General features: G+C 39.9%; 1 protein-coding gene across 8 annotated transcripts in view; it reads left to right on the forward strand.

The window, feature by feature from the left end:
- AMPH (amphiphysin) overlaps positions 1–25,498 on the forward strand; it is a 176,048-nt gene that overhangs the window by 112,287 nt on the left and 38,263 nt on the right. For all 8 annotated transcript variants that reach the window (XM_048839155.2, XM_048839156.2, XM_048839159.2 and 5 more), the window contains 8 exons: positions 2,976–3,071; positions 5,640–5,747; positions 6,665–6,750; positions 9,403–9,478; positions 11,446–11,528; positions 14,245–14,386; positions 17,914–18,042; positions 24,431–24,544. In XM_048839155.2, coding sequence (XP_048695112.1) covers positions 2,976–3,071; positions 5,640–5,747; positions 6,665–6,750; positions 9,403–9,478; positions 11,446–11,528; positions 14,245–14,386; positions 17,914–18,042; positions 24,431–24,544 — 834 coding nt within the window. The remainder of the gene's footprint in view (positions 1–2,975; positions 3,072–5,639; positions 5,748–6,664; positions 6,751–9,402; positions 9,479–11,445; positions 11,529–14,244; positions 14,387–17,913; positions 18,043–24,430; positions 24,545–25,498) is intronic.

Consider the following 25,498-nt stretch of genomic DNA (forward strand, 5'->3'; position numbering starts at 1 on the left):
TTACATTTGTGTTGTAAACACACACAATGCCAAATTAGTGTAAGTTATACTACTTCACTGCTTATACCCACTTAAATTTGTCTGAACAACTTACATCTGACATATAACTTATATTACCAGTTCCATCATTGCTAATTTTGGACTTGGGTACAGAATCTTATTTCATAAATGCTATTGTAAATACAAAATATTACCACTGATTCCAGAAGAGTTGCTAAGCAGGGGACTACAGCTCTCATCAGTCCCCCATCCCACTGCATTTCCATTTCCCCTGGCCAGGTAAGGAGAAAGATCCTGAACCAAGAGCTGTCTGGGCTCTGCTGGGAGGCAGTAGCCATATGGCAAGAAGGGAACTGCAGAGAAGCTGAATTCAGAGCAGATTCCTCAAGAACTGCATACATAGCTGCATGTGGAACAGATTGTGGCTGCTAATATTACAGCCAGGTGCAGATTAGTATGGTATGCATAAGGAACAGCAGCAGCTGGGCAGGAAGCCAGTGCAGAAGGGTCTCAATGACGGACACTGACTGAGACTAGTCTGCAAGCTCCTATTTGCTTGAATGGAAACTGAACTGGAGACGGCACCTCAGGCACTAGGAATGGAGAGCCCAGTGTCTCAGTTGGACTGCCCCAGGATCCTGAATAAGAACCACTATTGCTCACTTTGAACTGTGACTGTTTAAGCCTCTATAACTAGGGTATTTGCAACCATTTCCTTGCCTACTAGCCCTGTAAAATACCTGTTCACTTAGCCATGGGTCTGAGTGGTTATTGAATCCCACGAGAGCTAGCACCTACAAGGCCTAGATGCTGAAGCACCTGCAATGCCTGCCTCTACATCATGGTGCACCTGGCATGCCACTGGAACCTTAGGGATTTGGTGTAGTCCTGTCATGAGAAACCCCAGTAATTTACACTGGTGTCAGCGATGGGATTCCAAAAGGCAAAGTTGGCTGGCAGGATGTAAAGGGCAGGAGCCAGAGGCTACTTGGTGGGTAGAAATGAACAACCCTGATGATCTAAGTTTTCCCCTGAGCTCCAATAATGGAAATAGGTAGGGAAGTGCAGTGGAGAGAGGGTGATGTGAGTTGTTGTCCTGTGCTTAGCAGATCCATCACACGCTGGTGTAGATCCAAAGTATTCCCGCTGATTTAAGAGGAATTATCTTGGAGTCACAATAGTTTACCTGAGAACACAGCTGGGTCTTGGTCTCTGTTACATACAGGAAGAATCTTCTATCTCCCCACCTGTGTGAATATGGTCTCAATCAGGGTAACACATGACACACTATAGTTTCTACAGCTGAGTCTTTTCCAATTTAATCTGAAGTTTGGATGTGATGTTATAGATTTATGCAGTGCTGAAAATAGTTTAGGAGAATATGCTTACCTTGTCAAGTCCACAGGCAATTATTCCTAAATTGTTCCATCTAAATGATCTTGATCTTTATGTGAGCAGAGAAGGTGATTTGAGGCACTAATCATTTATTTAGCAAGTGCTTTTCAGTCCCATTAGCTTTTTTGAAAATCTCCAAGATTTTAATTTATCTAAAATGTGTCACTGCAAATTATTTTCAAATGCCAATGTACCATAATTGCTATTGCTTGCTATGATCTAATGCTTTGCTGCTTTTTACACAACTGTAATTAAATCGTGTTAATAAATATGGACTTTTTAAAGTGTGATGGATTATTAATGGAGTATTCTTCATCAGAGTCTTCAACTAAGATAGGAAATAGATGAAATAAATTCTGGCATTTTGTGTCATCCTGCATTTACAATAAGTCTGCCTTGTGGCACAGAATGAGTAAACAGTGTCACTAGAAAATAGCCTTCAGGACTGCTGCTTGCCCTTGGATCCTGTAGGGCAGTGGTTCTCACCTTTCCCATACCAGGAACCCCCCAAAACTTCCCTCTTATCTAGGTGAGATCTAGCTGGGGCCTCCCTCCCATTTGGAAAAATGAGAAGAGCAAGGTGATTGTGAGCACCCCAACACCTGTTCAAATCCCAACGTTGGGAAACCAAGTCCCAGGAGACTTTCAGAAGGGCACTGATGTCTACCAGAAGCAGAACTTTGCCTTTCTCCATAGTATTCCTGATCAGTCCAGCTGCATTAACGTGCTCAGTGACAAGAGAATTCCAAGGAGCATGCTCTGGCAGTCCCCCCATGACTTTACATGGGAGTGAAACAGCCCCCAGCTGACGCGAAGAATGGATGTGATGTGAGGTTCATGTGAAGAATGGGTCTTTTTATCTGTTGGGGTAGCAGTGGTTTGTATCCTGAATGCAATTTTCTGACTTACAGATCCATTGAGTTTTGTGAAGGCCACCTATTTGCCTTCAAAATGCTCTATTAATGATAGGTAGAGAGAAACAAATATGGGGAATGTATGACTTCCCCTGGTCTGGAAGGATACTCAACCAGAAAACAACTGTTAAAATAAAATAAACCCATTTCTCCATTGTCCATACATTTTACTGAAAAATCAAAACTGAGGTTACAAATTACTCTAGTGAATGAAGGAACCACTCTTTATTCATTTAGTTTTATTGTGGTTTTAGTTGTATTTTGCTGCTCGTGAGAGGAGAGGTTATGATGTACATATCAGTGAACCTATTTATAGGTGGGAAATAGAGTAACTTTGGTTTTGGGACTACCGACCTGCAAATAGTAATCCTGCAAAGCTTGGATTCGTGACTTTCCAAGACTGCCACTACTTTGAAGACTGCAACATTTTTGAATTGATTACTGCAGTTAAATCTATTCTATTGCAAATTAAATCTCACATTGAAGATTTTTTTATCCATTTTACAACTAAATTCTGATTTTTGCCAGAAAAACATAAGATTACAGGAGAATTAAGATTTGCAATTTACATAAGTGTTTTTCCATTTACAGAAGCGTTTCCCCTAAATTTTGAGTGAAATTAAAGTGACTGTCAACTGTTTCTCTGTATCTCATCTTTCTTTACAGAAATGTGATGTGCTCTGGGAAGACTTTCATCAAAAGCTGGTGGATGGATCACTGCTGACACTGGATACATACCTGGGACAGTTTCCTGATATCAAAGTACAGTAATACATTTCTATACAGGGAAGATTTAAAAGGTTACCTATTACAATTGAGTCAAAATCATGCGAGAATTGAAATAAAGAATATAGAGGAAGCCAGCTCTCATGTGGAATGTAACACATCTAATTCTGTAAGCAAATTCCATTCATAGTCTATGCTATTTTCCTGAGTGAACAAAATTAAGTATTATGCAGTAGCACCATTTGATTTTCTTAAAATAGCCTTTAATTTTCTTAAATTAGCCTTTGTATCTCAGACTTTTATGTAGGTCTTTTCTGCTCCCACTGAAGTCAATGGCATAACTACCACTGACTTCAGCAGTGCTGGAGCACACCCTTGGGTCCAAAGTGTTACTGCAGAATTATTAGAATAAGAAGAGTTCTGCCATTATTCTTTTCTTGGTGAGATGCACCTCTAGATGTTTAAAAGTCAATTGTTTTCTTTGTTGAATTTGAAGCAATAAATGGCTTCTGTGATTTGATCAATCACAAAAGCTTTGTAATACATCTCCATAGAGATTGCTATTATACAAATCACAACATACACTCCCCAAGTCCCCTTTTAATTCTGTCTTCCCTGTAAGGATTTCAAAGTAGCATGTACCCAATCGTGTGAAATTTCAATAATGTAAAACACTGAAGCACAAAGCTTAACACTTGAAGACAAATGGGACTATTCACATGCTTAAAGTTAATCAAATGCTTAAGTGCCTTGTTGGACTGGGGCCCTGGAGCATGGCTATGATCAACCGTGTGCAGTGGAGGAGTACATAATAAGTACATGACTAAAGAAGAGATGGGACTTTAGGGAAAACAACTCATTAACCCAACAGATGATGAGGAAGGAGAATGTTATAACTGGATGATACCGTAAATTTTCAAAGCATTCCTGACTCACATTTAGTTGCCAGGTAGATGCCATCCTTTGGATACTTATGCCAAAGCATCAAAAAATAAAGATTTCACCTTTGTTCAGAAGGGCAGAAATACTCTGTTTCTACAGACGGTGATTGGCTGAAGTTTAAGGTTACTATTTTGTGGCATTGGCAGCCAGTCAAGGTTGGCTACAGCTCTTGGTGGTACTTGTTAAAGGCATGTGTTCTGATATTTCAAGAAATGCTGGGTTCAGCTTTGTTTTCACAATGAAATGTTATTGAGGTGATAAGGATGTCAAGATGTATTGAACTGAATTTGGAGCAATCTTTGTAATCAAACATCCTGATGTGTTACCTTTATAAGTACCATCAAAGCTGTAGCCAGCTTATGTTAACACCATCCATTTTAAGAGCCATAGCCAGATTGGATGGCTTCCGATACTGGGGAATTGGAGCTCAAGACTTCTGAGCCAAATTCCCCCAATAGTGACTAAAGTGCAGCCACTCATGCCTGTGATTAATTTAGTCCTTTTGCTTCTGTGTTGCTGGTTTGAATCAGGCCTACACTAATTGTGACTCTCAAAATTGTCATCTAAGGGCTGTTCAGTGCTTATTTGAAAGGAAAGAGTGGACTCAATGACTTTCTATAAAACAGGTGGCCATATTGCAAAAATCACCACCGTAACTGGCAAGTTTACTTAGTCTCATTTGAAACACGGGCAGATCCTCTGATATGCTGGGTCAACTTTACATCTTGCCGTTGGTGCAAAGCTGCTCTGAAGTCATTTTAGCGAGCCACTAGAAGATTCTGGTAGTACGGAGGCATCTTAGTGGGGCATAGAGCCAGCTTAGTGACTTCAGCACTCCCCAGGCTTCTGACACAGGAAAAATAGCCAGGGAAAGGGGGACATGACCAGAGATTCCTTATGAAGGGATGATCTTCAGCTGAGTGTATGGGTTGTACATTCAGCCCCTGCTATAATTGACATTCGCACCAGGACAACCCTAGAGTCCTGGGTGCTCAAAGGTGTGAGAGTCCCATTCCTGATCCTGAGCTTGCCCGGTTCTCATTAGCTGCAGCCTGGGATCTGGTCCACAGTATTATAAAAGGAAATTCATATACCATATGCATTAGTGTAGTGTCAGCAATTTTCCAAGGCACCTTTTTAGTACAATGAGCGGTCCTATGACACCTACAGTAGCTTAATTGGAATTCCTATTACGTGATGTCAAAATTAGATTTGTTATATATTCAAGTCATATTGAGAAGTGTGTTTTCAGCATTTTCCCTAACTCAAAGAAAAAATTAATATATATTAATCATTAAATTCACACACTGTGTAATGTGAAAGGGAAGACAGTTTATGATACTATTATAGTCTAGCTTAATGAGTCCATTCACACTGCTGGAGAAAAGATGCGTGGGTTCATATATTATAAAATTGATATGCGAGATTCCAGTCCTGCAAGCTCTCCACACAGACATCTCTTGTCATGCCCTTATTTCTCAATAAATAGGTTCTTTATTAAAATAATAAATTACCTAAATTGTCTCTTTCACTGTACAATCTTATGATAAATAAAATTTAGATTGCAAGTGAGAGGATAAAGAATCAAAGACAAAGCAAATGAAATGAGAGTTCCATCTCCGATTGCTTGGCTGTGTGGCAATAGTGCTGAATTTTTTGCAGACTCGCATTGCAAAGCGAAGCAGAAAGCTGGTGGACTATGACAGTGCAAGACATCACTTGGAAGCCTTGCAGAGTTCAAAAAGAAGAGATGAAAGCAGAATTACAAAGGTAGGGTATATCTTTAAATAATAATGTTACTAGCGCAGACGTCCTGAGTTTGGGTGAAATTTATTTCTGCACACTCGATAGCATAAAGTCTGTTCTCTTCCATTCCAGAAAATGGGACTGCTCATATGCTGACGTTTAAACACATTATTCATTCTGCTAGATCAGGGCCAGAGTGCTCAGCTTCCTGAAGGACTGAGTCCCGTTTAAATCCTATTTTGAGTTGCACTGGGATTTAAGGGGTTCATAGGCTTTGTGCTTGCCCTTTGTACAGGGATCAGTTGTGCCCTTTATGAGATGAAAGACCACCATGAGGGGCTTCATCCTACAGCCCATAATCATATGTGTAGTCCCACTGATTTAACAGCATCTGCTCACATGAATGAGGGTTGCAGGATCTTGCCCTGGATTATTAAATTCTTCAGAATATTGTCTATCGCTCTGTAAATAAATAAGAAAAGAGTGTAAATAGTAAAACTGAGAAATGACGTTACAACGTGAGTTCTTTGGAAAATTGCTGGTTTTCAGTTTTGTTATAAATTCAAGACTCGGCAAAGGTTCACCCAAAGGTTTAGAGAGGCTCTGAACCTATACAGTAAAGCTGGGCCAATTTATTGTTTGTATTGAAACCCCATGGAACTTTGTGATTTTGCACATTTTGACACAAAAAGGTGACTTTTTCTTTTGGTGTTGATTGTATTCTTTGGAACCAGAAATGCCTGGGATTCAAACCTATGCAAGCCAAACGAGACAAAAATGTTTGCAGTAGCCTTTGCGAAATGAAACAAGCTATAGTAAACAGTAGTTTGAACCACACTCTTCTTTTGTTAATAGAAAAACAGATCGGTACAGTGAAACTGCACAAATCTGTTTTTCTATTATTTGGAGAATAAAAGCCAACATGTCTTGCTTTGTTATAGGCAGAAGAAGAGTTTCAAAAAGCACAGAAAGTGTTTGAAGACTTTAATATTGATTTACAAGAAGAGCTGCCATCTCTATGGTCAAGGTAAGCCAAACAACTTGCATATATAGGCTAGAATTTTCAAAGAATCAGAATCAGTCTCCCAACTTCCACTGAATTTTAATGTGTGTCACAGGATGGCTGGCCCAGTAAATGAAGTAGGTCCAATTCGCCAGTGTCTGAACTAGTATCAGAACCATAATTTCTGAGCATCTCTAGCAGCTTGCTTTCTTTAAAATTGCATGGCAGTCCCTGTGTTACAAGTTACAATTTAAAAACTGGCAAGAGATAAATAGCTGTAAAATGCAGGTATTCTGTTTCTATTAGAGATTTAATAGGCAGGTGAACAAGAACTGCAGAGAAACGTTCCATTAGAGTGTTACATTATTTGACAAATGAGACTTGGAAAAAGGATGCTTTGGGTGGCCAGAATTTGTCTGCTGTTGTCCTCTAAACTTCTGTTTAAAGTGAGGATGAGTTCAGATTTTTCTGTGCTGTTAGTCCTTTCAGGCACTTATCACCTCAATACATTCTTTTTGCAGGCTACCAAAAGAAACAACAAACCAAACAAAAAACCTCAACCAACTGCCCCAAAAGTCCACACCACACACTTTGGCATACATGTTATTTGCATCACGGTGTGTCTGTTACCTTCTAACTAGACTACAGGGTTGATAGAATTTCAGTGTACATTTGAGCCTACAGTCATGGTTCAGGAACCACATTCCTTCAAAGCCCCTGTTTTTAGACACTTTACAGAAAAATAACCCATTGGGATGAAATTTCTCACGCTTATTCTCAGCCCAAAGGCGATTTTTTGCTGGTGAAAATTTAGAGAAATTGCATGTGGAATTTCCAAACAGGTGTAAAATTTAAGTTTTTATGCTCTTAGGATTATTCAAAGTTTTCTGCACTAATATAAACCAAAGACATGTTTTCAGGACCAAATTAAAAAAAAATTCAAACCATTTCAAAAAATATGCATACACACACAGTGCAATTAATTGCTCTCTCAAACTTCCATATGCAAATACCTACATGCATGTACAAGTATGTATTTTGCATTCATAATTATTTTCTTTTACATGTGTGCATATTTTGCATCCTCTATTTAGTCATCTGTGTTTTAAAACTTGCAGTCAACCTTTGTATGTATACAGCCTGTGAGGCGACAGATGGTGCTTGAAGAATGAATCAGGTTTGTTTAGTGAATGAAGCTCATTTGTTCCAGAAGTTGGAAGGTGTAATGCAGGAAGAGAAAGGACAGTCTTGTGATTACAACAGTTTAACGGTGGTCTGTAGAAATGGATTCTATCCTTGTTTCTGTGCAAGTCACTTGAATGAAACTTTTCACAGGAGGTCACTAACTGTATGCATCTCATTTTCTGGATGCCCAATTTGACACCCTGGAGATCAGATTTGCAGAAGTGCTGACTGCAACTGAAGTCTGCGAGACTGTGTTCCAAACAAAAAAAACTGCACAATGTTAAATACCCTCAAAAACCCCTCAGATTTTCAAATTGATCACCCAATATTAGTGTGTGCTTTTGACATTAATGTCCCTGTGCCTTAGTTCACCATCTGTAAAATGGAAATAATGCCACCTCATCTCACGGGGATGCTGTGAAAATATATTCATTAATGTTTTTGAAGCACTCGGATACTCTAATGTTCTCCACCATAGAAGCCCTATGTGAGATAAGATACTTATGCACTAATCTCTATGTGCACAGGAGTATTTGCTAATCTTGCCTGTCTCACAGTGTTACTATAGTGAGACTGGAAGAGCTCATTAAGAGTCTTGTGAAAAATAGACATTGGAAAATTTTTTTTGCTTGATTAAAGCCTGGATGCTTTAAACATCATATATTCTTGTTTCAGTAAGGCCAGCAACTAGATGGGTATTCCAGATTTGGGGAACATGTTTCTCGTCTCTTGGATCTGAAATTACCATGATTTGAACAGGCAGTGTGGCCCAGGATAGGGCACTGGACTCAGATCCAAGAGATCTTGGTTCTGTTTTAGGCTCTGCCACAGGCTTGCAGTGTGGCCTAAGGCAAGTCACTTCAATTCTGACTGCCTTGCCTTTCCCCTCCCCCCGCTTTGTCTTGTCTATTTAGACTGTAAATTCCAAAAGCCTGTCCCTTTTTGTTCCTCTCTCATGCCCTAAGTCTCTTACTATGTATTTGTACAGTGCCTAGCACAGTGGGGCCCCGCTCCCATTGGAGCGCTGTAGAGGCTACTGTACTACAAATACGTAATAATAATTCTGTACTAACATGGTAGGAGCTTACGTACAATACATAAATATAATTGTTTTATTGGGCACTGATATTAACTTCAGTGATAATGCCTACAGAACAGATTCTGCCACCCTTATTCACAATGAGTATTAACTTACTCCCTAAGTATTTCCACTGACATAAATGGGACCATACGGGGAAGAAAGTAACCCTCAGCATGAACAAGTGTGGCAGAATCTGGCCCCGCAGCTGCACCGCTTCAGGAATTGTTACATGATCAGTGAATCAAGATACAATTTTTTGTTTAATATTCCAGTTCAATTGTTTGCTTTTCTCAATTGTCGGGACACAATGAAGAACGTTTCTTGTTGTTTGAAAGAAATGAACAGCTCATTTTCTCTCCTTCACTCTCTTCACCCTCCTTTTTTCCTTTCTCTCTGTCATCTTCTTTCAGACGAGTTGGCTTCTATGTGAACACTTTCAAAAATATATCCAGCCTTGAAGCCAAGTTTCACAAGGAAATAGCTTTGGTGAGTAAAACTAAATGTGCTGTGTGAATTATGCAACAAACAAATGTCTTATTTGGGAGCAGTGGAAAATATTGCAGCAATGTATCTGAGAATTTGTCCTTACTGCCTTGATCTCTGGTGACAGTGTAGTATTAACATGAGTTTTCATTATACTTCTTCTCACTATACAAAAGTAATTTCCCTGACATTGTTGGATAAAAATCCAACTGCAGTTGCAATGTTAAGCTCTTTCTCTTTTTTTTTTTTTTTTTTTTTTTTAGAATGTCCTCCCTCTCTTTTTTCCACCTTCACACTGTCCTCTTACACATTATTAATGGGGCAAGGTTGTTGAACACCTTGTGCCAGCATTAACTTTCAAACTGCATCAACTCAACAGGTACAAGAGGCAATGGTAGAGGCTTCCCCTTTCAAGATCTACCTCTGAATTCCTACACTGCCAGCAATTTATCAATACGCCCACGGTTCTCAAGCTAATAGAGTAACTTCAGTAAGCTACTTATGACCGTATGCTTATATACTTCACCAAGTCAGTGCCTAAGAGCTTGTCTACACCCAAAAATCAGTTAAATTTAAAAATAGTTAGACTAGTACAATAACTGTGTGCAGACCAGATTGTGTGTGTGTGTGTGTGTGTGAGAGAGAGAGACAGAGAGAGTTAAAGAAATACTAGAAACTAACCAAGTTTTCAGGTAAGGGTCCAACAGTAATCTTGACTGTGCCTCACACTTGAAATCCCCAGCCACTGTCCTCTTACAGGTTGGAGATCCCACCACATTCCAAAAATAAAAAAAGCCTGTTCCTTTGAGTGTGGATTCCAGAGGTATGCGTTCTAGTTGTGTGCAATGATAAAACCCACACCCTTCTACAGTACTGGTACAGGGTGAGTTCTGCTTCATATCTGTAGGATGTCAAGGTGGACTAAGGGCAAACCTATGGATTAAGCCTGGTAATTAACAGAACTCTGTTTTACGGGTTTTTTTAGACACAACAAGCCACAGGAGGTGTTTGTGACCTGTTTTCTCTATTGTTAATAAAGTTAGCTTAAGACTGGCTCCCTTCAGGAGCTCTCCACGCAAACCAAAATATGCCATAAAATTGGCCTCTTTTTCATCTAAGAAACACCCCATAGAACTTTACAAATGTCAATTAATTATTGAACCATGGAACCTTTCTCTCTCTCTCCCTTCTGCAGACAGCTCCCTTCTTCCTTGGCTGATTCTGTAGTCAAAAAAGTCCCCTCTCCCTCAAAAGCCTGTCCCTTTGTTAGTCTCTCCTGCCCTAAGCTTCCCTTTGGCTCCCTGACACACTGTCTGTAGTTTTTTAAAAGCTAGTATTAGCAACTTGGTTCTATGTCCTGCTTCTGTGGAAATTCCATTTCTTCAAACCAAGGAACCCTGCAGAGAAGTTGAAGAAAACTTGTGGCACCTTAGAGACTAACCAATTTATTTATGCTCAAATAAATTGGTTAGTCTCTAAGGTGCCACAAGTACTCCTTTTCTTTTTGCGAATACAGACTAACACGGCTGTTCCTCTGAAACCTGAAGAAAACTTGTTTTCCTAGGCTTCAGGCAACCTAATGTCCTATGGTGTTCTCATTTGCATGAGAGCCATTCATGTTAACCACTTCTTTTATTTGTTCTGGTGCTTCATCCAGATAGGGTGTGAATATGCGAGTGTCCTTGACAGCCACAGCTCATTCACTACACATTGCAGGTTAGAGTAACACATGGAATTCATAATCACATACACAATGAATAAATTATATATAGACTCCCCAAATCATCACAACTTCAGTCAGCTTTGAATCGGGCCCTAAATGAACATGACACTACGGTATACCTGAAGAGGTCTATATTGTTTTAGAGAAGTCAGCAATTTGTAAACCCGGCTTACCATCTGCACTTTTATCTAATATTGCAACCTTTAACCTAATATCACATTTAATAGGCATGTGTTTTTCTTCTCAGCTATGCCACAAACTGTATGAGGTGATGACCAAGTTGGGAGATCAGCATGCTGACAAGGCTTTCACCATCCAAGGAGCACCCAGGTAATAAATTGTTTATGAAATTACAATGGGCTTTCACCTTTCTAAAACAGTCAACCCAGCTATAGCATGTGGTACTACTACATCTTCATCTATGAACACCAGTGTACAGCAGCTAAGGGTCTAGCCCTTGCATTCTTATAGATGGAATATACAACAGTGTTGCCTTGTCTAATTATTTTACCACAAATCTTGTAATATATGGTGTTTTACTTAAAGCCATGGCTCCTGAAGGCATGTAGATTTAGTTAAAAACAGTCTGTTTCTAACCCTCATGGTGGCCGAGGAAAGCCTGAGAACATTGCCCAAGTGCCCCCTAAAGGTTCAAAAACTAAAAGGCAAATTAAAGGAATCCCAAAATTATATATATTTTTTTAAAATTATGATTTCTAAGCCAATCTCATGCTCATGTTTTGGGAACATTTTGGGTTCGTGATACTGATGCTTTATCTCCTGACTTTTACTTTGCACAGCTTGATCAGCTGCCTCTCTGCCTGGCATAGACAGAAATGGATTTTCTGCTTTCAGTTATATAATGATGATGGGATAAAAAGGCACAAAGTGTAAAAAGAATGGTACTGATCTATAGAAAAAAAAATCTAAGTTTTAGAGAGACAGAATACATAACTCCTTCATTTATAACCATCATCCCTACCATAAGCAATTGTGGAACTAAATTCTGACCAATGTGCTAATTTGCCCCCAAAACAGTGTCACATTAGCATTCATTAGAGCTCATCATAAACCAGAATTTCTATCCCAAAGGAGATTCCAATATTTCAATATTTGTTTTCATCCTAAATCAGAAGGAAAACTTGAAATATTGGAACTTTTCACAAAATGCAAAGGTTAGAAAAATGTCTATTCAGAATTATCCAAACATTTCATTTTGGGTTCATTTGACCGTAATCTGCATCTCCCTGAGCTGCCACAGTGCCGCATGGCAGTTTTAGTTCCTTAATGTCCCCATTCTTCCCTATGGACTTCCCTGTTTGGACTACATCTCCCATGATGCACTTGCAGAAACTTTGATTTTACAGAAACCACACTTGCCGTTAGGAATTTTCCATCAAAATACTTTTAAACTAGCATTAATATATACCCATATTCTGGCCAGCTGTAGCCCCACAAGCACACACATGCTTCCCCTGCTCTTCCTTTGCCAAGTTACTCTTCTCAGAAATGAATGAGAGAGAGTGGTTAATACAGTATGGGCTATTTTCTAATTTATTTAAATAACCTTGTGTTTTTGACCTTCTGGTATGACAAGTTTTGTGTGTGTGTGTAAAATATATATATATATATATATATATATATATAATGGCATCACTACATTATGTTGTTGTGTGAATACTGTCATAACTCTGGTTTGGAAGCTTTTCATTGTTATGCTAAGATTCAGCATTAAGATGAAGAATGAACAGCTTTACTTGAGTCTAACTGTTTTGCCGAAAGCCTGCATAAAATTAACTACCGTGCACACTCTGAAATATCTTATGCCCCAACATGCACTAGATCTTGTGTTAAACCTGGAAGGATTCTTTGAGGGCAGTTTTTTTTAGTGGCGTTTGAAAAGCTTGTTCAGGAACTCAGGAAAGGGTCATTTCAGAATAAGAGAGTTAATATTTTTTATTAAGAAGTAAATAAAGAACACACTGAAGTTTGGACTTTTTTTGTTTTGTTTTCCTTCTCCCACTCTGAAGAAATTTTAAGGGGCATGTAATTGAATATGCTACCTTGAAGGGAAATAAAATAGATAGGAAGGAGCTTGTTAATAACTGCATATTCCTTTTTTTTAAATATTTCCACAGAAAGAGGTGGTGAGTGTGAGCTACAATATATTCTTGCCAAAGAATAAATTTGCTTTGCTTTAGTGTTAAAAACATGATTGTGGTTGGTCTCCTCAATCATGTAATGCTTCACTTCTCCCTAAAGATATGTAGGGCCAGTTCTCTTCTTATTGAATACTGTGCTCATAGAATGCTGTAGACTGTAGGCTCATTAATTATAGAAGGAAAAATCTGTTTTCTTCAATATTAGATGTTAGAAATTTCTAGACAGTAAAATGTCCCTCTGACTTTGAGCTTGATCCAGTTGGTATAAATTGATGTAGCACTGACAAAAATCAACTGAGCTATGCTGATTTACACCAGCTGAGCATGTGGCCCTATAATTAGTAGTTTGGGTTTTTGATTAAGTTTCTTCTTATAGCTGTTGTTCTGTATGATTACTATTAATTATTATTGCCCCTTGAACTGGGATTGTATATCACTAGAGCCTTTTAGATTGTGAACTGTGTAAAGTAAATTGGTTAATGAAGACAATAATTGTCATTCACATTTTATATTTTCAAACTGACACGAGAAATCATTTCAAATACAGAACCTTCTGAAATGTAAGGACTCTATTTTTTGAAGATAAAGACACGAGAACAGTAGATGTTCTAGAAAACAACCTCTAGAAAATAAGAATTTCTTTTGGCACTATAGTTCATTGATAGATTGAATTTAATCACTGTTTTAATTATTTAATCACATAAGGGGCCAAATACATCCCTGATGCCAGGGATGCATTTCAACTATTGTGTCAAAAATATCATCATTTGAGGCTATAGAGTTGGAAACCTACATTTCTCAAAGGGTTCAGAAATGTAACTCGTGGTATAAAGTCAGTGAAGCTTCATGATATATTCAGAACTTGTTACTTTGTGTTCATCCAGTGACTCAGGTCCTCTCCGCATTGCGAAAACACCATCACCCCCTGAGGAGGCCTCTCCTCTGCCTAGCCCTTCATCTAGTCCCAATCATACACTGGCACCTGTTTCATCTCCTGCACCAGCTCGGCCTAAATCACCTTCACAGGTAGGAGCAAAGCTAACCTGGGGAGTGGGCCTCTTACACAGATGTAGCTGAGCTATTGTGGGAGATTCCACAGAGATAAATCGGGTGAGATTTACATTTGGGTGGTGAGTGCTGGAGTGCAGGAGGAGTGATTTCTACATTAAAATGAAAAAGTGATGGTGAGCAGCACTGAGGTGGCTTTGTCAGGAAGGGCTGTAACACCATTAGTTGCCCCAGCTGCTCATTCCCCTGTTGCAGGTGTTTGTTTGAAATTGATCTTAATAAGAGGAGATGGGAGAATGGATTGAGACTAGAAAGTGGTGCTGATTGAACTATGTGTGTGTTGAGATACTTTATGTACAGGACCTTTAAAAGAATGTATATTCAGGGTTTTTCATGGGAATTAGATCTATCCAGCACATAAATTACTGTATGAAAAACTTTAAAAACATTTGTGTATTAATACAAAAATAGAATTGTAGATTACGGTTTGTTTATTATTGACTATTTAGGCACAGCTTTGCCATTAAAAAGTCAACATTAACCAAGAGTTGTCACCACACAGAGCTATCTGAGATACCATAATTTTTCCTTTCCTTGGGATAAGGAATACTTGTGGTAGCTCAAATACTATACTACTGTGGTAATTTTTGGCAAAACACTTATTGGACCTGATTGTCCTATTATATTGATTTTTATACTAGATTGAGAAGTTTGATCTCGATGGAGTCATACACAGAGAATCATGAAAGTGAGATAAGAATCCGGCTCATTAATGGCAGCTTGAGTAGTGTAAGAATTGTACATGATGGTTTACATGTATATCAAGCATATACTTTCTACAGTAAGGCAGAATTTAAAGTTTTTAATTAAAACAAGCACAACACTGCTAAAACTCTTATAAAAAGAGAGATTACAGAATTATATTTTTTAAAATTACAGTAAAAATATGATAGTAGTTTGACATACTATATGTTAAAATAGTAGTACTGCAGTGTATGAGGCAATCCCTATTTTTATATGGGGAACAGTTAAACATAATTGTATTTTCATGAAATTATTTGTCTCCGAAGAGTGTGTTTGCACACTGTTTGCCTCTGTAACTCAGTCTACTTGTAATTCAATGTTGCCCTATTGATTTCATTGGAGATACATTGCTTTACATCATCTGAGGTCTGCCCAAGATTTATATGCCTGTTTTTGACATTTTCATAGGCACGGATATCCTATTAAGTATTAGTCCAAACTATGGATTAACCATGGCTATTTTTATCCTTGTGATATCAGAGGGATTATAGTTTCCTTTCCTAAAGAATAAATATGATTTGATTTGTTTTGTCACTTTTTCTGTGTCACGTTGTAAGAAATGTCATCACAGCATGCTTGTTACATCTGGAAAAAGTGCAGTACTATCAACCATCAGATTCTCCTCAGTGCAGGATACAATGCTGTACAGACCAACTGTACAGTAGATGTCCTTAGACTTTGTTAGTTCCTGACTGTAGACTAGAGGTGGGCAAACTACAGCCCGCGGGCCACATCTGGCCCGGCCCCTGAGCTCCTGGCCCAGGAGGCTAGCCCCTCCCCCGACACCTGCAGCCTCAGCACACTGTGCCGCCGGCACAACGCTCTGGGCAGCCGGGCAGCGCAGTTGCAGAGCCGTGGCATGAGCCGGTGCTCTGTGCTGCATGGTAAGGCGGCAGGGAGCAGGGGGGGTTCGAAAGAGGGCAGTGGAGTTCGGGGTGGTGGTTAGGGGGCAGAGAGAGTGGATAGGGGTCGGGGCGGTCAGAGGGCAGGGAATGGGGGGCTTGGATGCAGCAGGTGTTCTGGGGGGCCAGTCAGGAATGAGGGGGGGGTTGGATGGAGTGACGGGGGGCAGTCGGGGTGGGGGTCCAGAAGTGGTCAGGGGACAGGGAGCAGGGGGTGGTGGATAGGGCAGGTGTCCCGGGGGGGTGGGGGGGCAGACAGGGAACAGGAGGGGGTTAATGGGGCAGGAGTCCCGGGAGGGCCATCAGGGGACAGGGAATAGGGGGGTTGGATGGGGCAGGAGTCCCGGGAGGGCCGTCAGGGGACAGGGAATAGGGGGGTTGTATAGGAGGCAGGGGCTGGGCCTCCCCTAACCGGCCCTCCATACAATTTTGGAAACCTGATGTGGCCCTTAGGCCAAAAAGTTTTCCCGCCCCTGCTGTAGCAGACCCTGAATGTTATCTTTTCTGCCATCTCTGCTTGATGCTGTTTATCACAATTATAATCACAGCCCAGCAAAGTGAATAGAAAGATTCCCATTGACTTCACTCCGCTTGGGATCAGGACCCACAAGACAAAGATTAAAAACTTATCCTAAAAGACCTGATATTTTTCATTCTTTCATATTTGAGGATTTCAGCAGCACAAGCCTCTGATGCTGCCTCTGAAATTTGTAGCCCCCTAAAATTAATTTTAAGTGTAAAAAGATTACTTTTTAAAAAAAAAAGTAATTGTAGTTTTGTGGTATACTCTGTCCCAGACAATATACTGGATGGTTTCCCTGGAAAACAGAAAATTCCAAAATATGTTTTACCAATAGATTATTCCACATAGAAACCTGTCACTACAGCGAATAACTTTTGTAACCGCAAAATTTAACAAATCCTGTGTCAGGGTAAAGTCCAGGTTATGCAGATTAGAGTATAATAGCACAAAGGTAAAATAAGATTTTTCTATAGGCACTCAAGTTTCCTCTTGAACATACAATATACAGTATTGTACCTATCTTATCAATTGGGGACTAGGCAACTTCTGGCTAAATCGCTGGCCTTTAATTGATTTCATTCTGGATTGCTTGCTTGTAGTTTTAAATAAAGAAAAACTTACATTTTTTCTATTGGATAAGAAGCCACAGTCAAGAAAAAAGTAATTGATGTAGATGAATGGCACCTTTTGTCGTCCACACAGGTGAGTTACAACACAGCACTTTGGTATGCACTGCTATTCACGCCTCCATGGGCCAAACTCCAGGGCAGCATAGACATTCCCTTAATCTTAGGACATAAGTACCTGGCAGCACTGGGAACTAACCATTACTAGCCTTAAATAATGGGTGAACATGGGTCCGAAAAATGAATAAACTGAAGAAAGTTTAAGAAAACAAGTAATGAGAGAGTTAAGTTTCTGTGCAACCCTGCAGTGCAAATGATGCTACTGTGTTGCAGGTGAAGTGTCTTCCAGCCTATTACCCTAATAGTTTGAATCTTCAGCCAAGAAATGCTGTCGTATTAATCCTCTCAACTGGAGTCCTCGTAGACATGAGCGATTTATTTTAAAAAATGTTTTCTTCCGTCAAACCAGATGATTTTAAACAGACAGTGAGTTTCTGATCTGAATTACCACAGTGGAATTGCTGAGGTCAGCGGAGTTACTTCAGATTTGCACTGAAGCAACTGAGATCAGAATCTAACCCCAAAATATTTAAGATGAACTCTTTATTTTAGACCTACTTAAAACCTAAAATTCATTCAATTATACCTGCCTTAAGGTTTTACTTTGTGACATTTTTGCTCTTTGCTTAGTTGAGGAAAGGGCCTCCTGTCCCACCGATGCCTAAACTCACACCCACAAAGGAACTGCAGCAGGAGAATATCATCAGCTTCTTTGAAGACAACTTCGTACCAGAAATCAGTGTGACGACTCCTTCACAGGTCAGTCTCAGAGATGATGGGTTGCTACAATATGAGTATAATCTTGCAAATCCTCCAATTCTCCAAGAGGGGAACTACTATAATGTCAGTTGGGGTTCTGAGTGCAGAGGGCATACAATACTCATCTTTTATAGTATCGTTGAATGATTTATACACATTGTTCGCTCTCAGGAGGATTAGAAGTGGTGGCATATTGAAAAATGAAGAAATGCAATGTTCTGAGGATGGCTACAACTAAAAAGCCTGTGAAATGTTTGCAACCAAACTTGACATTCATCTGATTTCAGGTTTCATTAAAAATCAGCCTACTTTGTTTTTAAAGCCTAATACTTCCAAATATCCCAAAATCCACTTTTGAGTAATCCTGGGGTAATTTATGGGCTTCCAACAAAATAATGAGGGGGAAAAAATCTTTCTCTTGATTCTGACTGGGGAAAGCAGGGGGAGGTGGGAGAGGAGGTTGACACTGTGATTTCAGTTATGTTTTTGTGCAGATTTCTCCATGATTGTGTATTGAAAGCAAAATATATATTTGCATGTATTCATGTAAAGCATCCCCAACTGAATCAGGTACTTCTCTGGTTTTGACCTGTATGAATATTAATTACACAACAGTGCACTGTACAAGATAATGTGATTTCTTAATCTAATTATAAATTGTAAAATAAAATAAAAAATGGTGTATGTTCAAATACCTATAACAAAAATCAGTTGTGCAAAATGTGCATGCATAAATTTCACTTAGTAGTTGTGATTGCAGGCAGTCATGTAATTACAGGTACAAATAGTCTGAAATCTGAGCCTAGGTCTGGTATGCTGTGTACAAATATATAAAGTATGCATTGATGTGGTATGTGTTTGAGAGTTAATATTTTTGTTGTACCAATAAAATAAAAACCAGCAGGATCTTATTAAAGGGAAAAAGGCAAAATACCACATTTATTGTGAATACAGAAAGAATCATAGTAAGCAGTTAGTTATAGTTATAACATTCCATTCAATCTCATATTTATTCACACATTCATACAAACACACACACACACACAGGTTCTGCAAGGTTGTTATCATAGTTACCAGCCTTAGAGTTGCTCATGCCAAGCCACTGGCCAGGTGGCCTGGACATGAGGAGGGAGCAAGGCCTTGTCAGATGCTCATCTGATGCTCCTGGAAGTTGGTTTGCAGAATCAGACCCCAAAGTTCTCACTTTTTAGAGTCTATTTTTATAGGAATTTCTTCCTATGCCAGTCTATGGGAATTGCTTCATCATGCTGTTGCTGAATCAATCAGCAGATAGCACATTCCTGACGGCTCCAAGATGTTATCTTGTTCTTTGGTTCTCCCATTCTTGAGGCTGTTGGGTGGATTCCAGTCTGCCCTCCGGGGGGGTCCTCTGGTTATTTCCACTTGACGCCTTCTTCAGCCGATGGACACTGGATTCTTAGGCTGGCACCTCCCTGATCATTCAGTTATTATCCACACCAAGCATCCATCCACATACATCCTTTATCTCTATTTTAATCACAATTGTTAATACAACAAAAGGGTGGGGAGTCTCTGGGTGCTGTTTCTGTTGTTAGAGTATTGCTTTGAGTCTCTCTCTCTGTGAATTGCTTTGAGAATAGACTCTGTCTTAGAATGTACTAACACAATTAGCAGCTTGCAAGTTTCACACATAGAGGGAGAGAAACAGTACCAAAAACCAAGAGACCTCTTAATTAGTAATACCCTGGAATTTAAACTATGGGGAATCAAACTCATTTGTGATTTTAATACAGAACTTCTTTAATATGATCCAACATTTTCACCTAAATTTATAGAAGATCAAGAGGGTGTAAACGGAACTAAGAAAAACAAAATTAGATTCCAGACTCAGTTCAAGTAATATTTTGAGTTTCTTGACAAAAATGCAGTGCCACCTTTCACAAGGATTCTACCGTGGCGAAGGCCGTGTTAATTTAGACCTGGCCTACACCTTAAACTTAGGTCACCTTGAACCTAACTGCATCGCTCAGGGCTGTGAGAAATGTCATGTCCTGTGTGACGTAGTTAGGTTGACCGAACTGCACTGCAGACACAACTAGGTTGATGGAAGAATTTTTTCATTGGCCTAGCTATCACCTCGGGAGGCTGTGGATTTACTGCAGTGATGGAAAAGCCCCTTCTGTTGCTGTAGTAGGTATCTACCCCATAGCGCTACCATGGCACAGTTGCAGCTGTGCTGCTGTAGCGCTTGTAATATAGACAACCCCTTATAGTCAGTGCCCCATGGGGCCTTGCTGGCAGTGGGATGTAGTGACACAGTGCATGCCTTGGCCACTGTGGCCACACACCTCTGCTGGGCCAAAACCACTAACTGTGAGGCCTTTGCAGGTAGGTTGTAAGGGCCCTGACAGAGTGAGTGTTTCAGGTGCCTTGCACCACAGTATTTTGAGTTCATGTGGACTTGCCACTGCGGGTCCTGGCTTACGCAGAAGGTGCCAGTCTAACCTGTTCCTGAATATAACCCCCTGCATTAAATATCATATCTATCTAATTTGCATCTTTCTAGATTGATAGCTGTGGGCCTGATTTTCATTTACACGAAGATCTAATGGTGTAAAAGGGCCTTGAATGAAGGTCAATCATATTTCTACCACTTTCAAGGCCCTTTTACACGGCCAGATGGTATAAAGGGTCTTTAATGTAACTAAGAATTTTGGGTAAATATATATGCACGCACAGAGAATACGATGTGTTTTTACTACTGGTGTTGAGTGTTGTAGGTTTCTATAAGGGAAGTAATTATTGAAAATATAATAAATGAAAAGAGTAGAAAGCATACTTGCCCCTCATACACTTTTACATTATATATTACGTATGCAGTATTGTGTTACTCCAGTTGATTTGACAGTGCAGTGCCAAGTGGTCTGAATGCCATCTAGCCTACAAGGCCCTCTACTGGTGCAGAGCTTTAAAACATTTTTAATGTTGTTAAGAAACACCAAAGCCACAGATTGATGAGTGGTGCCATGCTGCACTTGTTACCCATTTCAAAAAGGATTTTCAGTAGTTCAGAGCCCACCTCCTCCTTTCCCCTCCAGCAGAAGAAAAAAAAAACATTATGATGATTGGTCATGTTTGTTATTGATTGTTTATTTAGTAAGCACCAACGATGTGCTTGGTGCTGCACAAGATGTAAAAATAAGGACAGTCCTTCCTGAGAGAGTTTAAAATTTAGGGCTCTGATTCAGGAAAGTAGATAAGGACATGCTCATGTCCATCCCTTTTCAGGATAGCATTTAATTCCCATTGACTAAAAGACAGACATCAAGAAAACTGACATCTTGTGAGACCAGAGGAAGGTGATAATTTAGAATTGTTTTATTGCTTTTATGTGTGTTTTCTTCTTCCCTGGTCTCAGACAGTGTTAGGTTGAGATACTGAAGGCATCTGACACAATTTAGAGATTTTAGGTGTCACTACAATACTTGCATAATACTTTTTTGCTGTTCACATAACTGTTTTTTATTTTCAGGATTTCAACTGCCAGACAAACCAAATAGAAAATGATTGAGCCGTTCCCATCACTGTCATTTCTGGGTGCCAGATACATTTGTTGGAGAGATGAAGCAGGTGTGAGGAGGAATTTTCAACAATACTCTGCTTTAGCCTAACCCTGCTTCCTTTGCAGTGAGTGGGAACACTCTTGCTTGTTTCAGTGGGAGCAGCATGAGGCCAATGCTGAGCACTTTTGAAAATGTCTCACACAATGCTCCGAGCTCCAGTGAGGGTCGGGGAGCATGGCTGTTGAGTCAAGCTTGAAGAGGCTACAGCATGCACTCCCCACTGCACCGAGCTAGTTCCACTGGCTCTTCCTGGTGAGGAAGCAAAGCAATGGCCCTGTCTCCACTCCACCCCTTTATATCTCTCTCTCTTGGAGAGGCTAGTACTGACAGTGGCCTTACATAGTCTTTGTACTCACAGGGTGGCAAAGGGCACATCATGCTGATCCCTAGCATGGGTGCCTACATTTCTTGCATCTTCCTCCTCCCTTGCACACTTGTGCTTGGAGAGGCACAATCTTGCCTTTGCAATACACTCCCAGTTCAAGCCTTCTTAGAGGTAGATCATGCCATTGTTCATGCTTCATCCCATTCTACAGGTGTTAATCTATAGAATATACTGAGTAATTTGTTAGACATTTCTATGTGTTTCACGTCTTTTTTTTAGTTTTTTCACTTTCCTAAGTTTTCATATAATTCAGTATCTAAATTAAACTATAGCTTTCTTCTGAGATGTTTTTTTTCTAGAGTTAAAATGAGCATGCTGTTCATTTTGACCTAAAGGTAGCTGATGATGTAACAATCTCTTGAACAGTCCATATCCTATCACAACAGGTACTTCACCTTGTCACTTTGCAGGGATTAAATAAGACTCCCACTCATGTGTTTCAGTTCTCATAAATAACAGCTTCCTTCCCAAATCTCAGTAAAAGATGATTAATTTCTCTGTACTCAATCTGATTCTGATTAGATACTGGTTAACACTCTGAGTTATTTCATGAAGCTGTATAACTATATGAATGCTAGTGCCCAAGGCTGGCCTTATGGGTGGTTGACATGGGTGACTGCATAGGGTGCTGTGCTTGGCAGGGGAGGGAGGAGAGGGGCATCAAGAGTGTCACAATAACAGCCTTCTGCCAACCCCCGCAGTTTCACCCCCAGCCCTGTTCACCTCATAGCTGCGGTCCACCTCTAGCCCTGGTCTGCCCCCATCCCCTGCGCCTCCTGCATCTCTGCCCTCCTGCCCAGCTGCACCTCCAGTATAGCTCCTCCCCCATCCCCAGCTCCTCCCCATCTCCTGTTCTGCCTGCACCTCCGCTCCGCCCCCAGCCGAGCTCCAGCCTCTCCCCCCCACCCCCCGCTCCACTCCCCCAACCCTGCTCCACCTTCAGCCTCGCCCAGAGCATCATTTTAGGTAAGGCTGGCCCTGCTAGTGCCTCAAGATTATGGTATAATAAAATCTAAATGTCGCTGACAAGCTGACTTGACAGATCTTAACAAAGGATATAATCCTAGTGTGTATGCAGGGGTGGGGAGGAGTGTTAATTACCTGAGTCATGGTATCTACTATATTTTCAATATATCCATGTGACCTAGGATTATGCTCAAATCTAACTGGAACTCCTCCATGTAGAACTGTGAGCCAGTTCATATGAAAATCAACAGCCGAGGGGTTTTTTTAGCAGTGTAATTCCTTGCACTGAATAGGTCAATAAATTCTATGTATATACAGCTTTAAAATGAAGTGTATGAATTCATAGAAAATATTATTAGCCTGATTTTCAGATAATTTATGCACCTAATTTCCCTGGGACAGTTGACATGCTTGTGCATGCAGGTCAGCTTTTTTCTTGAGAAATTATCTAATCAGAAACATTTGAACCCGCCATTTCCCAGTAGTAGAGTTCATTTACAGTGTTTTCACCCTTAACATTTTAAAACTCTGGATCTATCTGTTTAGACCATTAGCCACCAGAGAGGTGTTTGTGTGTGGAATTTTATCATTCACCACACTGGTGTGGCTAACCTGAATTCCTTTAAAAACAATACACCAGAGCCTCACAAATTAACACTTCAGTAACCTGCATACTCCCCAATTCATATGTAAAAAACCAGTGGAGTCTCTCCCTATTTTTCTGCCAAAATTTAAAAAACAAATGCTTTAGTGAGGTCTTATTGCAAAAACTAGGACAGTTATGAAAAATAATTAAATCTAAGTTGTAACTGTGAAATTAATGAAAAGAGCACTTTCTGATGCAGTATTCTAATTATTTTTTCATGTTTGTTCACACAGAGCCTGATTCAAAGCCCAATGAGTCAAAAAAGATGTTTGTATTGACTCCATTGAGCTTGGGATCAGGCCCTTGCTTGACAATTAATTGTGAATAAGAAAGGCACTACAGTAGTTAATGCAGACTTTTGGACAGATCAATGTAGCAAGATTTAAGCAGGGCTGTGGATGACTCTACAGTTTGGAGTCACAGACCTTTATTAGAGTGAAATTTGATTCACGCATATTCATTGTCCTTTTATGTTAACTTTTCACAAACAGTCGAGCATTATTGTTGGGATTTTCCGAGGACCCCAGGACGTTGGATGTCAGATTGGAATTAGGCATCCAAATCTCTTTAATTTAAAGCTATAAGGGAAGGGGGGTTTTTTGTGTGTTTTTTTTTTTTTTTTTTTAATCAGGTCTGGCAGTCGTGAACACTGAATTCTATGGAGAATCCTCTGAAGTCTTTAGAGAACTTTTCCCATCTGGTTGCAGGTAGATGGGAAACCTTCATATTTTGCTTGTACGGTGTGGTTTCTATATGAGTTTTAAGTGAGCATCTCTTCTCCAACAGAATGAAGCTCCTGAAGTGAAGAAAGAGGAATGTTTGCTAGATCTGGACTTTGACCCTTTCAAGCCAGAAGTGGTATCAACAGGAATAACCCTAACCCACTCTCCCATGTCTCAGGTATTTCTTTGCTAGAGGTATGCTATACAGGAATGGAGTGTGTTGACTTTGGTAACAAACATCTGCCTCATGAATTAACGAATGATGGATTTACAATTTCTGAAAAACTTGATCTTTCATAGTTCTCATTAGCCATCCATCTTCCTTCTTCAGCAATACCAGTACAACCTGATGACCGGGTAGGGGAAGAGAGAAGCGTCAGGCTAATATGAGATTATAGTCAAGCAGAGCAGCCACCTGTAACTGATGGCTTTGACTCTGACGTTATACCTTTTTCTCAAACCATAGACTAACTCAGAAAAAATTTTGTAATCTTCCCAAGCCTGCTTTGCTGACAGGTTCTTTTTTTAAAATCCAGCTATGACTGTCTGTGGCTCAGGAGACACTCAGTCTTATAGGGGCAGCATACTACCGCTATGCTGTGATAGTCTTTGTACTAAATACAGAATATGACCTGATTGGCTTTCTTTTTCATAAATCTGTTTTAGTTATGACTATAATAAAAATAAAATAAAACTGTCTCACATGTTTTTATGTGGGATATTATAGGGAAGAATTATTTTGTACTATATAACACTCTATGCCATGTTGACCGAAGATAGCTTCCCTCAGCAGAATTATGGGCAACATGGGAGTTGCTGGCTTGACCTAGTGAAGCTGCAATTTTAAGTTTCTGTCTATACTGGTACTAAATAATGTTAATAGAATCCTTTCTAAATACACTTACTTCTGGTTGGGTGATAAGAATTTCTCTGGCCAGCATGGACCTGTCTCTTGTACAGCAGCCAGAGAAACCATGTTAACACTGCTAGCAAGGACCATGTTTCAGTGTGATTCTGGCCTGACATGATTTGAACTGTAATGCAGTTAGAGTCTAAATCAATTGTTCAGGAGCTCAACAGTGGTGGAGGAGTGAGAAGACAAGCCAGGTTGTTGAGACAATCCAGGTTTTCT

Source organism: Caretta caretta, chromosome 2 (genome assembly GCF_965140235.1).
Source record: "Caretta caretta isolate rCarCar2 chromosome 2, rCarCar1.hap1, whole genome shotgun sequence".
NCBI lineage: Eukaryota > Metazoa > Chordata > Testudines > Cheloniidae > Caretta > Caretta caretta.